Source organism: Sorghum bicolor, chromosome 6, assembly GCF_000003195.3.
Source record: "Sorghum bicolor cultivar BTx623 chromosome 6, Sorghum_bicolor_NCBIv3, whole genome shotgun sequence".
In the NCBI taxonomy this organism is placed as follows: domain Eukaryota; kingdom Viridiplantae; phylum Streptophyta; class Magnoliopsida; order Poales; family Poaceae; genus Sorghum; species Sorghum bicolor.
The window spans coordinates 56,304,344-56,321,570 of record NC_012875.2 but is presented as its reverse complement, the minus strand read 5'-3'; the positions used below and the strand labels follow the sequence as shown (position 1 = coordinate 56,321,570).

Genomic DNA, 17,227 nt, shown 5'->3' with positions numbered 1-17,227 from the left:
GAAGAAAATTGGCGGGCCTTCTCTTTGGGACAAACACAACAACTTGGTACACCTTATGCTCAAGCAGCTTTGGAAGACAGGGTGGCCTGCATCTGCATGGGTGTTGTTCTCTGCGCGCAACGGTACAAGACCCTGGAAGCCGTCAACGCCCTGCCCCAGACACTGCCCAGCCTGAGGCCTTGTTTAGTTTGACAATTTTTTTTGATTTTGGGTACCATAGCACTTTCGTTTGTATTTAGTAATTATTATCTAATCATGGACTAACTAGGTTCAAAATTTTTGTCTCGCAATTTACACACAAACTGTATAATTAGTTTTTGTTTTTATCTATATTTAATACTTTATGCATGTGTCCAAAATTTACATGTAACAGAAAATCTTGAATTTTTTTAAGAAACTAAACAAAAACTGCATAAACATGTGAGCGGCTCCTTGTTCAGCTGGAACCTTCCATCTGTCGTACTGCAACAAGTACAGCACTACCTTGGCAGCTCAAACCTGCTTCTTTTCCTTCATCTACAATCATGCAGTATAGCCTTTCTAAAAAAACAATCATGCAGTATATCCAGCAAGAATTTGTAGACTGCAGCATACTAATACTAAAGTTTGTTAAAACTCAGAACCATATTTGCACCAGATCATCAGACTGTTTAACTGACACACACAAAAGTAAAACGAAGACGCGTACTGTTAGTTTCAAAAAAAAAAAGACGCGTACTGTCTAAGTCTTTAAGCATAACCTTCACCGACTTGCAGTTTCAAACTAACAACTTCAAACACATTGAAACTATGCAAAAGAACACGACCAGCAAAAGACAACAGCATAAACTCCATGCGATGTTGCCACACAGCAAAATCGACCCGAGCTTGCTCCACCTCCACGACACCGGTGAAAAAACTGGTGTCAGATGAAGAACATGTTGTCCTCCACATCCTTGTGCAACCTCGGGAAGTTAGTGAAGTCAACAGTCCCAGCAGAGGAGGTCGAGGAAGCTGAAGAAGCCGACCCCATCCCTCGCTGGGACACCATCATGGCTGCCTCGTAGTAGACCCTTCCACGGTACGCCACGAGGTCAGCATAGTAGACGGGCGTCGCCAGTGACACCGGCTTGGTGCACCGCGCGAACACGAAGCACAGGTTGTAGATCAGCTTCTGCAGGTCGTCAGACCCGAAGCCGTGCTCGTCCACCAGGCTGTAGTAGTGTGTCGGCCTGCTCGTCCCTAGAAGCCCGGTGTGGCTGCACAGGTAGAAGTCGTATGCAGACGGGTCAACCACACCAGTGTCCACCACCGTGCCAGGCGGCACGTTCCCAGTCTTCGTCTGCTGCTGGCCCTGGTCCTTGGGGAACAGCCGCGTGTGGTGCCGCTTCTTGGCCACGATCACAGTGATGGTAGGTGCATAGCCGTCCACCTTGATTGCCTTCTCCAGGTCAGCCAGCTCCTCGTTCAGGACCATGTCAAACTGCCCGTCACTCACGCCGTCACGGAAGTAGATGATCTTCTGTGGCTTCACGCGATTTATCTTCACAAAGACTCCAATGAGCTCCAGGCAGATCTCACCCAGCTGCTGGATCACCTCGCAGCGGTGTGGCTGTGCACGGATTCTTGACACATACTTGTTGGCACCGCTGTTGATAGATGCAACCACGCCTGCGATTGATGGGCTCTCCACGTTCCCGGGTGACGGGTGGTTAACGTCAGCACCGATGAACATGAAAGGTGCCCCACCACCGACCCGTGGAAGCGAGTCAAACAGCTGAACGTTGCTGCCCCCAAGCTTGCCATTAATCTTGAGAGCAAGGTTGGTCATGTACTGGTCCTGCCCATTTGGCTTGTTTGCGCGGTCGCTCAGGAAACACTGGGTCAGGATCCCGAGCTGTGTGTCACAAATCAGCTTCAGTGTCTTGTACCCTGGGTGCTGCTCGGACATCGGGCAGAAAAGGAGCTGCAACCTCTGCTTCTTGCTCACTGCAGCCTGTTTTGCTTTGTTTAGCTCCTCCTTTAGTCGATGTGGATCGGAGAGCACTGCCATCTTTGATATGTGTATGAAGCAAGGATTAGAGTTCATTTGGATACCAAGCTCACAGCACTTCCTCACGATCTTGTCAACAAACATCCTTCCATTGAGGGGCTCCTGCCGGGGGTGAGACGGCTCAGCACTGAAGTCGACAATGCCCCAGCACTGAAGATCCCGGCCCTCTACTAGTCTCTTCTTCACAAGATTCCACTGGCAGTTCTGATCCATACTGAATTTGGACATGTGGCCATTGGATGCCCCAAGTTTGAGATTTGGTGGGGGAAGGATCCTACCCGTGACTTCTGTCATTCGTAAATCCAAGGAAATCCCAAATTGCTGTGCAATTTCTCCTCTGTAAATGAAATGATAATTAATTAGTAGGTAGTAATAAACATTACATATTCTGTGGAAAAGAAAAGGTAATGATCAGTTCGTTTGCTATCTTAGAAAAGAGATGTAAAGCGGCTCATAGTTACGTTGTTGCGCTGTTGTGCATTTGCAGGAGAGAAAAAATGGTAGGAATAAATAAATAAGAGAACTAATAGTATGTAATGTATATATACAGTTAAATTGAGTATGAGGAACGGGCAATCACATTGCATCTAATTTCATAGTGACAGTTAAAGTATAGCTATATAGCAGTAGCTCAATTTTTGAGGTTGACAGGAAAACACATGGAAAAACAGTTAGTTACCTGCAAGGTCCATCCGAAGCATTCACCAAGTCTTGAATCTCATTCCTCCGATGAGATGGAGGAATTAGAGCCTTTCCTTTCAGTATCCTGTCAGAATTCTTATCCAAGTTTGCTTTTGGAAACCTCTGTCCTTCAAGAAGAGTGCAGAGCTCAATTGGTACATGATTTGGTTTGTCCTTGCTCTTGCTCAAATCCAAGCATGGAAGCATCTGGTACTCAATCACCTTGTCATGTTTCTGAGCATAATAATCCACAAGCCTCTTCGTTTGGCCAGATTCAGCATCCACAAAGGTCATCTGGATGGCAGGTAAGGGTGTCAAGCCTTGCACTGTGTACTTCTGATTAGTCCTCCGATGAACCACAGTCACACGTCGGCCTTTGAGCTCCTCAATCAGATTTTCCAGTTGCCTCCTGTTCAGTGTTGTCCGGTAATCAAGGTGGGGTACTAATTTCTGAACAATATCCATCACCGGCCCAGCTTTGTAAAATGGCATAACTGAATAGTCAACACATAGGATCAGCCCTTGCTGAGTGTATTTAAGGGTCTGCTGGGTTCCTTTCATAGCTACAGCACCCTGCCCAATGTCTACACTGCTGCTTGGTGAGTAAAATCCTCTACCAAGGATAATCTTGCGCCATCTGGAGGCCTCACGCACAACAACATCAAGACCCTGCAAGACCTCTCTAGGCACAGGTAACTCTGAGAGTTGACTTAATGGCAGCTGCTTCTTCAAATCTACTGATACAATGTAGGTCTTTGATCGAACTCTCACACGAAATAAACCTGCTGGCAGTTCAGCAGAAGTGTAGAGGTTTCTTCCACCATCATAAGCAACACATGAGGAAAGACGCCGTAAACTGCTTTCCCTGAAGAGTTCATCCTTGACAGAAAGAAATTCTGCCTTGGAGAGTTCTTTGCCCGAAGCCTTAGGGGAAGCTTCATCAAGCTTGATGCTTATGTCATAGTGAAAAATAGTTGACACTTCTCGGTAGTTGACAATGAAGTGATTCACCAAAAGTTTGACCTTTGCTTGAGATAATGAACCTCCAGAATCAGGTCTCTGCATTGGCACTCGTGTGCCAACTGAAGATGTCGCAGCTAGTGTGGATGCTGGTGGTTCTACTCTGGCCAATTCACTGGATGTGATGCGTTCTACCAAAAAAGAAAAGGAAGACCAATTAGAAACAGACATGGTCAACTGTACTTGAGAGAAAATAGTAAAAAGGCAAGATGTTAAATAAAAGATTAACCAAGTTACATTATCCCCTCAAGTCTTTTTGGCCCAACAATCACCCAAATGAAATGGCTCGGTAAAATTGAATTGAGATTCAGGTAAAGATCTTCATTCACCACAATTTTAGTTCCATCAATACATGAAAGTACATTCACTCCCTTGCATATGCACTCTCCAAACCATGAAGTGATTTCTCATGTCTGTCAAGTGCATTTATATAAAGAACACACAACCAAATAACAAAAGTCTAGGAAAGAGACAAAACACATTTTTCAGGCCTTATTTAGTTTGCAAAAAAATTTAGGTTCGGCTACTGTAGCGCTTTCGTTTATATTTGGCAATTGTTGTCTTCGTTTATATTTGGCAATTGTTGTCCAACCACTAACTAGGCTTAAAAGATTCGTCTCGCAAATTACAGGTAAACTGTACAATTAGTATATTTAATGCTCCATGCATATTTTTGGAACTAAACCGGGCCTCAGTAAGGCCTTGTTTACTTCCTCAGCGAAATTGTTTCGAGATACTGTAGCACTTTCGTTTGTTTGTGGTAATTATTGTCCAATCATGGACTAACTAGGATCAAAAGATTCGTCTAGTTTTTAATTTCGTTTATATTTAATACTCCATGCATGTGTCTAAAGATTCGATGTGACAGGGAATCTTGAAAAATTTTTGGATTTTGGGTGGAAGTAAACAAGGCCTAAGTATTAGAGATAATAAATGACATATAATTTTTACTTGTCAAATCAAAGAGAAACTCTGACCTCCGAGAGCTTTCTAGGTGCACTCGACAAATGATACAAGTAACGAAAACCCCTGAAGCATGCTGAGCCAAAGAAGACTACCCACCAAAAAGTCAAGCAAAAAAACAAAAGGGAAACTAGCAGATTACTCTCCAAACAAAGGCAAAGTGACAACATAGTATCACTACTTACAAGAGAGTACATTTAGCAGTAATAGCACAAAGAGCACTATCTTAACAATCTACCACTATAGAATCAGTGAATGGATATTGCCATGCAGAGAGATCCTCCAATTTTTTTATTCCAAACCGCAGTTCACAAACCAGGAACACTCATCTAATCTACAGCGCTAGACAACGACTCATCAGAAACAACTATCCATCGAGCACGACCAGCAGGCAGACAGCTAAAATTGTTGCAAGAACCAGTAAGGCCTTGTTTTAGACTTTTAGTTCGTGAAATTTTTTGGTTTTGTGTACGGTAACACTTTCATTTGTACTTGATAATTATTGTCCAATCATGGACAAACTAGGCTCAAAAAATTGGTCTCCTAAATTACAATCAAACTGTACAATTAATTTTTGTTTTCGTCTATATTTAATAGATATGTCCAAAGACTCGAATGCGACGGAGAATAAATTTTGGAACTAAACCAGGCCAAAAAAAATGATAAGCGACGATTACTCTACCATCGACCACGGTGGAGAAATCAGAAACGCTCATAGCACAGAAAGAAAACAGAGTATCACGGAACGGAACCTTAAAATATTATGAACACTAGAAACAGAGCAATGTAACAAGCTGCACGATTCGCGCAAGTAAATCCGGCGAAGCACTTACCAACGGATCCCGACGAACTCGGCGCCTCCTTGTCCCTGGGCGCAACAGCAACCGCCCTCGCCGCAGGCGCGGGAGCGGGCCCCCTGACGGGGGCGTACTCGGCCGCGCCGCCGCCAACTCCACGACCTCTCCCAGCACCCGGCGCCGGCGCCCACGCGTTGCCTCCGCGGCCACCGCCGGACGCGTACGCCTGGCCGCCGCCCGCGCCGGGGCCGCGCCCTCCGCGGCCGCCTCCACCTCCGCCTCCGCGAGGCCCTTGGTGATAGCCACCGCCTCCACTGCCCCCTCCGTAGCCTCCTCCGTCGTGCCCGTACACCCCTCCTCCTCCTCCGCCGCCGTACTCGCCACCGCGGGTCCCGTATCCGCCGCCTCCACCGCCGTACTCGCCTCCGCGAGGCCCTTGGTGATAGCCACCGCCTCCACTGCCCCCTCCGTAGCCTCCGCCGCCGTACTCACCACCGCGGGGGCCGTATCCGCCTCCACCGCCGTACTCGCCTCCGCGCGAGCCGTATCCGCCTCCGCCGCGGTCGTCGCCGCCGCTTCCATGCCGCCCGTACCCGCCGGCACCTCCGCGTCCTCCTCCTCCGCCGCCGCCGCCGCCGCCACCACCTCCCCGTCCTCCACGTCCCCGCCCGCGGCCACGGCCGCGCTCGTGCTCCATCGCAGGCGTGGATTTGGATCGATCAAGGTTTCTGTTCCGGAGCGAAGAGTGTTTTTCGCTAAAGCGCAGGTGTGATGAACTGATGATGACGCCCGGTTTGAGGAGGGTAGTTATAGGGCGAGCCGTGTAAATCAAGGAGAAGTGGGCCCGTAATGCCGGTTTTGCCCCCGTCGTGGTCCGCGAGCGGTTTTGCGGAAGGCGTGGGAAGTAGAACGTGGGCAAAAAGTTTTCAAGATTCTCTGTCACATCGAATCTTGCTTCACATGCATGAAGCATTAAATATAGACGAAAACAAAAACTAATCACACAGTTTGACTGTAAATCACGAGACGAATCTTTTGACTCTAGTTAGTCTATGATTGGACAATATTTACCACAAACAAACGAAAGTGCTACAGTTCCGAAAACTTTTCAGTTTTGGTAACTAAACAAGGCCGTGGATGGCGGAAACTGGAGGAGGGGCAGAAATGGAAGTTTGAGAACGCAGGTCAACACAAGTCAAGTCCCTGTGGATATGCATACGTAATGCGAGTATAGGCCTTGTTTACTTCTCAAAAAATTTTGCAAAATTTTTCAGATTCCCCGTCACATCAAATCTTTAGACGTATGCATGGAGTATTAAATATAGACAAAAATAAAAACTAATTGCATAGTTTGGTCGGAATTGATGAGATGAATCTTTTAAGCCTAGTTAATCCATGATTGGACAATTTTTGTCACAAACAAACGAAATTGCTACAGTACCTATTTTGCAAAATTTTTTGGAACTAAACAAGGCCATAGTAGTAGTGGAACATATACGTACAAAAGAATTTTTTTTCGATGGAAGGCACACGTAATCGATATTCTTTCTTTTTTATGATGAAAAAAAAATCCGGGATCGATATTCTGTTGTTGGAGTACTACTACGACTACGACTACGGACTTGTTTAGTTCATCAAAAAGCAATAAAATTTTAAGATTTTTTGTCACATTAAATCTTGCGGCACATACATGAAGTATTAAATATAGACGAAAGCAAAAACTAATTATATAGTTTAGCTGAAAATCGTAAGACAAATTTTAAATAATATTTGTCATAAACAAACGTTACAGTACTGAAATCCGAAATCTTTTCGTAGCCTACGAGTAGGAAGGAAGGTACATGGAAACTGCCGGCCGGAGTCGCCGGAGACAGGAGTTAGTCGTGGTCGTGGCGGACTCGGGTGGCAGCTACCTTGTTCTGTTCAGTTGCTGTAGTTCCTACACCAGTGTCGTGGCGCTAACTACTAGTAATTTAATGGAGTTTAGTTTTCCGTAGTGCCTGTTTGGTTGTTTGAATGATTCGAACCAAGAGATTACAGTAGTTCATCAAGTCCATCCCAACCTACGGAGTAACGGAAGATATTAACTTTAGTCCGACCCAGCTCTTAATTAACGGCTAGTTTATTTTTTTAATGATGATTTTATTACTAGTAATTGATAGAACAATTACATCATATGCATATAAGACAGTAATCTCCAAAGGCAACGGATCTAGTGCAAACTCATCTCCCGTGCAAACCGTGCAAACTCTAATCTGGACCGCAGGATGTTGATCCAAGGGGGCATATGACAGAGGTGGAAGGAGGGATTTGTAAAAGTATGAATAAGAGCGGGCGGTTAAGTGCAAAATTAACCAATCTCTCAGCGCCCCTTAGATCAACATCCTGTGGTCTGGATTAGAGTTTGCATAGTTTGCACGGGAGATGAGTTTGCACTAGATCCGTTGCCATCTCCAAGAGACTATTTATATTTTTTTCTAGTTTAATAGGAAAAGAGATTTTGATAAAAAAAATATACTCAAGCAGCCTCTTCAATTAGACATTATCTATTCTAGATTTATAGTAGAATAACTATCTAGAGTCCACACAAGATATAGAAATCATTTGTATTGTGAAATGGCTCTCTAAATATATATGATTTAGAAAGTAAAATTTTAAAAAAGCTCTTAGAGATGCTCTAATTCTATAGATAATACAAAAGATACACTCGCATAAATTCGAAGTACATGTCAAAATTTAGCGATGGCAAACAATAATAGTTGACCCATCACCTTCTAACCATCCAAAACGATAGGCTCCAAACCGTGAAAATGCATGATCTAGTGCCACGTGAACTTCCAGGGGCTGAAAACATATACACTGAGCATCAGTTGTCTCATGGACGAAAGTGATCAAGAGACCATCGATGTAGCACCATCAAGAAGTCCAAATAACTTTCCCAGTCATTGTGAAATCATAATTGAAATAAGCAATTAACACAAAAGATACAACACAAAAGGACACATGAAACATCCTCACTAATCGCATCAATCATGAAACAAAAAATGACATGAACGACGTTAAGTTGGATGCCTAGCTATAGATAAGTGTTTGCATCGAATTCTCTACAAAGAAACAAGATCCGATGAGGAAATTGATAAAGATGTAGCCTCCGGTGCACAATTATTTGATCTAAACCCTAACTACCACAACTAGATTGAACGACAAAGCTCGATCCCCTACTCCTTCTCAACTTCTCAACGCCAACGAGATCAGCAAAGAGAGCCAAAAAGAGGGGAGAGGCGACGACGATGGATAGTTACGGCACGTGTGGGGACACTATTTTCTAGTGTCATTTCGTGAACTTGGATAACAACTGGTTTATTAGTTAAGCAATTAATAATAGCTAGTTTTTTTACGCCTTGTTTAGTTCACCTCATAAACAAAAAACTTTTCAAGATTCTCTGTCACATCGAATCTTGCGGCACATACATAGAACATTAAATATAGATAAAAATAAAAACTAATTGCACAGTTTGTCTGTAAATCATGAGACGAATCATTTAAGCATAGTTGCTTTATGATTGAGGCTTTGTTTACTTGCAAAATATTTTGCAAAATGTGAATAGTACCAATTTCGTTTGTATTTGACAAATATTGTCCAATCATAGACTAAGGCCTTGTTCAGTTTGCAAAAAATTTTGGCTTCGAGTACTGTAGCACTTTCGTTTGTTTGTGACAAATATTCTCCAATCATATACTAACTAGGGTCAAAAGATTCTTCTCGCGATTTACAGGTAAACTGTGTAATTAGTTTATATTTTTATCCATATTTAATGCTTCATGCATGTGTCCTAAGATTCGATGTGACGGGGAATCTTGAAAATTTTTGGTAGTTTTTGAGAACTAAACAAGGCCTAACTAGACTCAAAAGATTCGTCTCGTCAATTCCGACCAAACTGTGTAATTAGTTTTTATTTTTATCTATATTTAATATTTTATGTATACGTCTAGAGATTCGATATTACGAGAAATCTGAAAAAATTTGTAAATTTTTTTAGAAACTAAACAAGGTCCGAACAACGTTTGTTAAATAAAAACGCATTGTTTAGTTCTGAAAAAATTTTAGATTTTGTTACTGTAGCACTTTCGTTTTTATTTGACAAATATTATCCAATAATAAACTAACTAAGATCAAAAGATTCGTCTCGCGATTTATAGATAAATTGTGTAATTAGTTTTTGTTTTTATCTATATTTAATACTTCATGCATGTGCCGTAAGATTTTATGTGACGAAGAATCTTGAAAAAATTTTAAATTTCGAGGTGAACTAAACAAGCCTAACGAGTCCTCGATGAAGAAAGCACGCCCACGTTTGCAATGGGCAATGGCAGCTCGACACGTATGCAGTGCCTACGTGACATCACGAGGGCGGACTGGCTACAGTGGCTCCGTAAGCACGTGGAAACTTGCAGTTGCAACGTCAGCTTTTGCCGAAAACCCCTCGTCTGACGCGACGAACCATGGCCTCGTCTACCGATGTGGCACGTCAAATCATCATCGTACCAGAGATACTTCCTCCGTATCTTTTTAATTATAGTATGTCACAAATTTAACTCAGATTTACAGAAAATACGTGTGACATTTGTATCTCAAAATAAATTTGTTAAAAAACTAGATTTAAAAATCTTTCTAATAATACTAATTATATATTATAAATATTAATATTTTTTAATATATAATTACTAACAGTTGTTTTTTAAAAATATAAGCGACAATTGAAAAAGGTAGAGAGAGTACTTTTTTTTTGGGATCGGATCGGATCGGAAGAGGACGATCTTGGTTCTCGAGTACGAGTATAGGGCAAAGCCGTAAGCAAAGAATCTTGCCGGTTTGTCCCTGGTCCTTCGGAGCGAAGGCACGTTGCTTCGGAGCGAAGGCACGTCCCCGGCGGCCCGGCCTATCATCTGGCGCGGCTCGCGAAGCGGACGCAGGGGTACAACCGTCAAACCAGGGGTACGAGTCTTCGGCAGCAAGGAGGAGGAGCTGGGCTGCGGAGGGCCCACGCACGCCTACGCCTCGGTGGGTCACCACTGGGACAAGACTTTGGTGTCTTTGGAACCGCCGGGTCCTAGAAACTTCCTATAGCTTCCCGGGCAAGCTGCTACTCCTACTCCGTACAGTACTAGTTTTATGCTCCAATCCAACAAACAAAAAGGACCTGGGTCCCTCCACTCCACAGTCCACATATGGGCCTTGTTTAATTCCAAAATTTTTTGCAAAATAGGAATAATACTATTTTTGTTTGTATTTGACAAATATTATCCAATCATAGACTAACTAAACTCAAAAGATTCGTCTCGTCAATTCCGACTAAACTGTGCAATTAGTTTTTATTTTTTTCTATATTTAATACTTCATACATGCGTCTAAAGATTTGATGTGACGGGCCTCTACTTTTAATTTGGGTGCTCCCCCTACTTCTTGGGGCTCAACTTTTCTGCTTCAACTCCAACAGTAGCACCCAAATTTGGGCCTCCAAACCTATTCTAGAGAGAATGACAGAAGGGACCCACTCGTCATTGTATTTTTCTTCTTCCTTTGGACAGGGACACAATTACAGCATCGAGCCGGTTATCGTAGGGTGTCATGCACATGCAAGGGAAGAGAGAGAGGGAGCGTGAGTTGGGGCTAGGACACGCGATGGAGGATGGGGGCTGTCCTGTTGGGCCAACAGGAATGGGGTCTGGGGAAGAAATATGGGTGCCCAGCCAAATATGAGGTCTGGAGTAGGGGCCCTGCTGGAGTAATGTTTTTAGCCTGGCACCCATATTTAGCTATTGAGGCTTGAGTAGGGGCCTGCTGGAGTTGCTCTTACCGCACCCGAGGCCAAGATGTGGGAGTTTTCGGTGGGACGTGGGAGTTTCCCAATCACGGCACCACTTTTTTCGGAACACCAGCGTGTAGTTTACCCCGAAATTAAAAAAAAACTCTTTAAGATTCTCTGTCACATCAAATCTTGTGCATATATATGAAGCATTAAATATGGACGAAAACAAAAAATTAATTACACAGTTTGTCTATAATTTACGAGACGAATCTTTTAAGCCTAGTTAATCTATACTTTGACAATAATTGTCAAATACAAATAAAAGTGCTACAATATCAAAATCCAAATCTTTTCATTAGTTCACCCCGAAAACCAAAAAGTTTTCAAGATAACGTGTCACATCAAATCTTGCGGCACATGCATGAAACATTAAATATAAACGAAAACAAAAACTAATCACACAGTTTGTCTGTAAATCGCGAGACAAATCTTTTGACCGTAGCTAGTCTATGATTGGACAATATTTACCACAAACAACCGAAAGTGCTACAGTAGCGAAATTCAACAAATTTCACATCTAAACAAGGCCCAAGTTTTAAAGTTCTGGTGATACTCCCTCCATCCTAAAATAGAATACATTATGTCTTTTAAATTTTATATTGATGTGTTGAAATATAAAACATCTTAGTTTTCAAAATATTTTGCAAAATTTTTCAAATTCCTGTCACACCGAATCTCGTCGCACATGCATGGAGCATTAAATATAGATAAAAGAAATAACTAAGGCCCCGTTTAGTTTCCCAAAAAAAAAATTGTATCCATCCCATCGAATCTTTAAACATGCACGGAACATTAAATGTAGATAAAAAATAAAGTAATTACACAGTTTGGTTAAAAATCGCGAGATGAATCTTTTAAGCCTAGTTAGTCCATGATTAGGCTTAAGTGCTACAGTAACCTGCATGTGCTAATAACAGATTAATTATACTTAATAGATTTGTCTTTCAGTTTTCAGACGAGCTATGTAATTTGTTTTTTATTAGTTTCTAAAAACCCCTCCCGACACATCCGATGTGACACCCAAAATTTTTTCATCTCCAATCTAAACAGGGCCTAATTATATAGTTTACATGTAATTTACAAGACGAATCTTTTGAGCCTAATTAGTCCATAATTGGAGAATATTTATCAAATATAAACAAAAAAGCTACAAAACTGCAAAAAAAATTTGAACTAAACAAGGCCATAATGTTAATGTTTCGATTTTGATACGGTTTGTTAAAAAGGAAGCTGTGATTTGAACTCTATAATTAGAATAATCTGTAGGTACATACGTCATTTGATTGTTTCCTTAAGTTGTCTTCAAATTTTTGGAGTAGATTCCGGGTTAGGGGGTGGGGAGGTCTAATTGGCTACTAATTAAATTCACACCTTTTTAACGAAAATTCTGGCATTTGGATCTAGTAGCCGCACCTGTTTTTTCTTTTTTTCATTAACTCAAATTGGTTGTCTTCCCTATCTCATTGAGAATTGAGATCAAGCCCCTTGTTCCTTGCTGCCTTTCCTACAATTCCTTGCTACTATGTACTATCTACTTGTTCCCTGTTACCCCTTGTTAACAAAGAATAGGAGATTTGAGGATCTCGAGCTTAGGGAAGGTCGTCAATGGAGATACGTTGGCAAAAGCTAAAACTACCTCCCTGCCTGGGGGTGTGTTGGTGCAATCGCAGAGCAATTGCCTTCAGTCAGTCGTTCTTTGGCTCCACGCTGTAGCTTCTCCTTGCCTTCGGCTTTTGAAGACCTGGCCGATAACCAAGCAAGGTGCGTAGACAAATCTCACCTTTTTTTTTTTCTCAAAGCACACAGCATCTCTGGCTCTCTGAATACTCCATCAGAGATTACTGCCAAGCCAACCTTTATTCCATTGGGGGAATGCACAACTTCACCCGGGGTCCAGTGCTAAACGAAATAACTAGAACGACAAAAGCATGTGCTATCAAACTCCAAAGTCCAAACAGACTTAACAGTTGGGCAGTCAAAAAACACATGGTTATTTATTACTTTCCTTGCCATTGCAAAAGTCACAATTAACTTTCATCACCTCGGCAATTTCTTATAAGTTGTCTAACGTTGGGATAGCACACATAAAGATTTATCTAGAATGAAAGCAACATTAGGGACCTTAACAATTAACTAGGAAATATACTTGTGCATTACAGCTTATGCCAAAACCTAATAAAAATAGCCTAAAACTTGTTATTAGTCATAATATTTATTTTATTTTAGAATTAAACACTTAATTTATAAACTTAATTTAGCTCCAAAACACTTCCTCCACCGTGTTGCTATGCAGCCAAAAAGCGTAAAATAAAATAAAATCGTGATTGACGGCCTAGCATGGGGTTCAATCTCTTGTAAACCTCTCTCTCTCTCTCTCTTATTGTATCCAAATGCTCTATTAGAAACTTCTTTATATCTGTAATTCCCATAGGATTGCAAGTGACATATAACTTCAATCATATGTTTTTTCTATTCCTGTGTTTTAGATATCATGCGTTCGATAGAGACCATCTACGGGTGCTTTAACTTATTAAATTATGCCATTAGATGATTCATAAAAAGTTAATTGTGTTTGCAAAATCATGACTGGTCATGAAAGAGGCGGTAGCGGCTTGGACCCTCTAAGGGTCTGTTTGGAACGAAGGAATACAAAACAGAGAAATGGGAAAAACACAGGAATAGGAAAGGAATACATGTGTATAACAAAGGAAAGAAAAACGCAGGAATTCTAGAGGATTTGGTGTTTGGAACAAAGGAATATAAACAACATAGGAATGAGTGTTTGGCTGTGTATCTCCGTAAAAGCCAAGAACAGAAAATCAGTATTAGCGTGCATGAGCCTTGGACTTCGTGAAGAAATTGAAACCAAAAGCTAGAAGTGAATTCTTTCTTTCCTTCAAAATGTACATGCGTAGGAATTTTTCCTTTGAAAAAGAACTTGTGAATCCTTCATTCCAAACACTGCTACAGTGTTTTAAAGTTTAAACTATAGGAATCTGGTTCCTTTAAAATTCTTTTTGAAAATCCTGTAAACCAAACATGCTCTAACTGGGTAGAAGGGACGAAGTATGGACGAACTACTACTCTCTCCTTTTCAAAATAAACATGCATCTCGTTTGACGGAGACAAACCTTTTTATGTGCGTTGTTTTACAAGAGAGGGTATTGTTTTAAAAATATTTAGGAGTATATATATATGTATAGGAAGGTATCTTACGTACTAGAAAGCAATATCAGGAACCTTAAGCATCAATATCTTTAAGATACCTTTATATATTGCGAACATAAAACAAATGCATATGCTTTGTCTGCAAAAGCAATTATGTTTCATGGCATCGTGATCTTATTACGTATTTTCTATAATAAAAATAAGAATGATGTCAACGAAGTTTATACCTGGATACTACAATACTCTACTCCTACAATATATATGTACTACGGTGCCCTGACATGAGGGACGATCGTGCGGATGCAGAGTGACCTGAGTACTAATCACTCATCATAGCAATGCCTTGGTGCATGCGATGCATGTAATTATGGTAACGATACCTATAAGACGTCCGTCCGTCCGGACGCTGCTGTCTACTCATTTTGTTGCTCCCCCACACCTTCCCATCCACTCATTTTTTTCATCTCCACTCTTCTCTCACATCTCGCTGCCACTTCCACCGCTCGCACATGCGGCCGCACTTTCTGCCATGCGCGAACCGCTCCTCCCCCCTTTTCTCCCTTCCTCCTCGCTGCGACCCACACGCTCTCCATGCCTCCGGAGTAGAGCACGACGGTGGCAGCTTTCAGTGAGCGGCGCAACTCCCTTCCTCTCTGCTCTTTCTCCTCGCTCTCGTGACCTCCATGCATCTGGAGATGGAGACAACGACGCGGCTCCGACGAGGTAGGTGGGGAGGGATTTGGATCTGAAGCCTTTCTCTCTCTTTTCCCTCTCTCCTCTTTGTGGATCTGGATCTGAGCCCTCCTCTGCTCCTCCACCTCTTGCTCCTCCTGCTCTTCCTCCGGATCTAGATCTACGGGATATTGTGTTGGCCAGGGTTTCGGCGAGCTCTTGGGATTCAGTGCTCGTACGTGTTGTAACGGTGTTCTCTGGTTTTTTGCAGTATGTTTTTCAGGTTCCAGCGAGCTCTCGGGTTCAGATCTCGTCATTGTTGCAATGGTTCTATCTAGACGTTGCAGTAGGTTTTAGTCGTTGTTGCAGTTTTGTGTTTTGAGATGTTGTTTCAGTTGCTCCAGTCTGCATGTTGTAGTAGTTTGTTTTATGTTGTTACAACATTTGTTCGGTGTTGTTGTGTACTATGTCCATGGTGTTTTAGTTGCTCCATCCAATGCTTTAATCTGCACTGTTGTATTAGTTGTTGCATGTTGTTGCAACAGTTGGTCGATGTTGTTGTAATACTATGTCTATGGTGTTTCAGTTGCTCCATCTAATGGTTCAATCTATGTTGTTGTATTAGTTGTTACATGTTGTTGCAACAGCCGTTCTTTGTTGTTGTAATACTATATTTATGGTGTTTCGGTTGCTCCATCTAATGCTTCAACCTATGTTGTTGTATTAATTGTTACATGTTATTGCAACAGCCGTTCTTTGTTGTTGTAATACTATATTTATGGTGTTTCAGTTGTTCTATCCAATACTTCAATCTGTATGTTGTAGCAGTTGTTTGCATGCTGTTGCAGCAATTATTCTTGTTTGTTGTAATACGATGTTTATGATATTTCAGCTACTTCAACTTGTTTGTTGTAGCAGTATGTCAGGTGTTGTTGCACTATTATACATATTGTGTTGCAACGTCAAATATGAGGATAGGTTGTAAGGACGCGTTAGCGGCAGGCAGATCTGCTAGGGGCTGACAAAGCGAGGGGCAGGGCGGATCCCATGCTCGTGGGGGCGGAGGATGGGCTCCTTGCACGGAGAACGGACGAAGTGCGGTCCTTTGTGTGGGGCGAGCGTGGCAGGGGTAAGTTGGTTGGGATGGAGCGGATAAGAAACGGTCTTCCGGGCGGGACGAGTGGGGCAGAGGTGAGTTGGTTAGAGGCAGATGGGTTTTTTTTCTTTTCTGTGGCGCGGGTGGGGGGGCTCGGCGTCCGGACGCGTTGTTGGCGCCGGACGTCCGGGCGCTAGCAGTTCCGATGTAATTACGCGTGAATCGCAAATGTGCGGCCCAGTTCAATCCGCCTCTCTCAATCGCCTTTAATTATTCCCTTGTTGAACGAACAAAAAACGAGGGTCAAGAGACCGGCCTTGTTTAGTTCCAAAATATTTTGCAAAATGGACACTGTAGTTCTTTCGTTTGTATTTGACAAATATTGTCCAATCATGGACTAACTAGGCTCAAAAGATTTGTCTCGTCAATTCCGACCAAACTGTGCAATTAGTTTTTATTTTTATCTATATTTAGTACTTCATGCATGTGTTTAAAGATTCAATGTGATGGAGAATCTAAAAAATTTTATAAAATTTTTTGGAAACTAAACAAGGCCCAAAGAAAATTAAAGAAACTTCCAACCCTCTCTTCTCATCACAAGCCTGACTGACAGGGCCGTGCACAAGGGCGTGCAGGCTGTTCGACGGTACAAGGCCTTAAATTTTTGGGGCCTCAGAATTAGAGTTTATTAATAATTAATAATTAATATTTTGTGCTAACTTTTTTGTGTAGAGTTTATGATAAATGCTTGTGTCAACTATAAAATTGCTATATTATTTCTTCTTATTTGGCACCATATAGTTTCATCTAAGTCGTTTGCCCGTGAGTCTGACTATCCTAATTCAACTTGCTGACTCACGTCTTCATTGACAATGGACACTAGAAGAAGGTGTGTTGGCAAGTGCCAAATTATATATTATTGTGTCAT

At 42.1% G+C, this 17,227-nt stretch overlaps 1 protein-coding gene across 1 annotated transcript; it reads right to left on the bottom strand.

Annotated features, from left to right (window-relative positions):
- LOC8063972 (protein argonaute 2) lies at nucleotides 576-6,275 on the bottom strand. The gene is made up of 3 exons (XM_002447052.2): nucleotides 5,530-6,275; nucleotides 2,712-3,864; nucleotides 576-2,369 (listed from the first exon to the last, which is right to left on the bottom strand). Exons 1-3 carry the CDS (start codon nucleotides 6,188-6,190, stop codon nucleotides 905-907), a joined length of 3,279 nt encoding a protein of 1,092 aa, XP_002447097.2. The 5' UTR covers nucleotides 6,191-6,275; the 3' UTR covers nucleotides 576-904.

Coding starts and splice junctions, on each gene's coding strand:
- LOC8063972 (XM_002447052.2), bottom strand. CDS start 6,190: ATGGAGCACGAGCGCGGCCGTGGCCGCGGGCGGGGACGTGGAGGACGG. Junction 3,865..5,529: donor GAGTTCGTCGGGATCCGTTG/GTAAGTGCTTCG, acceptor CTTTTTTGGTAG/AACGCATCACATCCAGTGAA. Junction 2,370..2,711: donor GCTTCGGATGGACCTTGCAG/GTAACTAACTGT, acceptor TTTCATTTACAG/AGGAGAAATTGCACAGCAAT.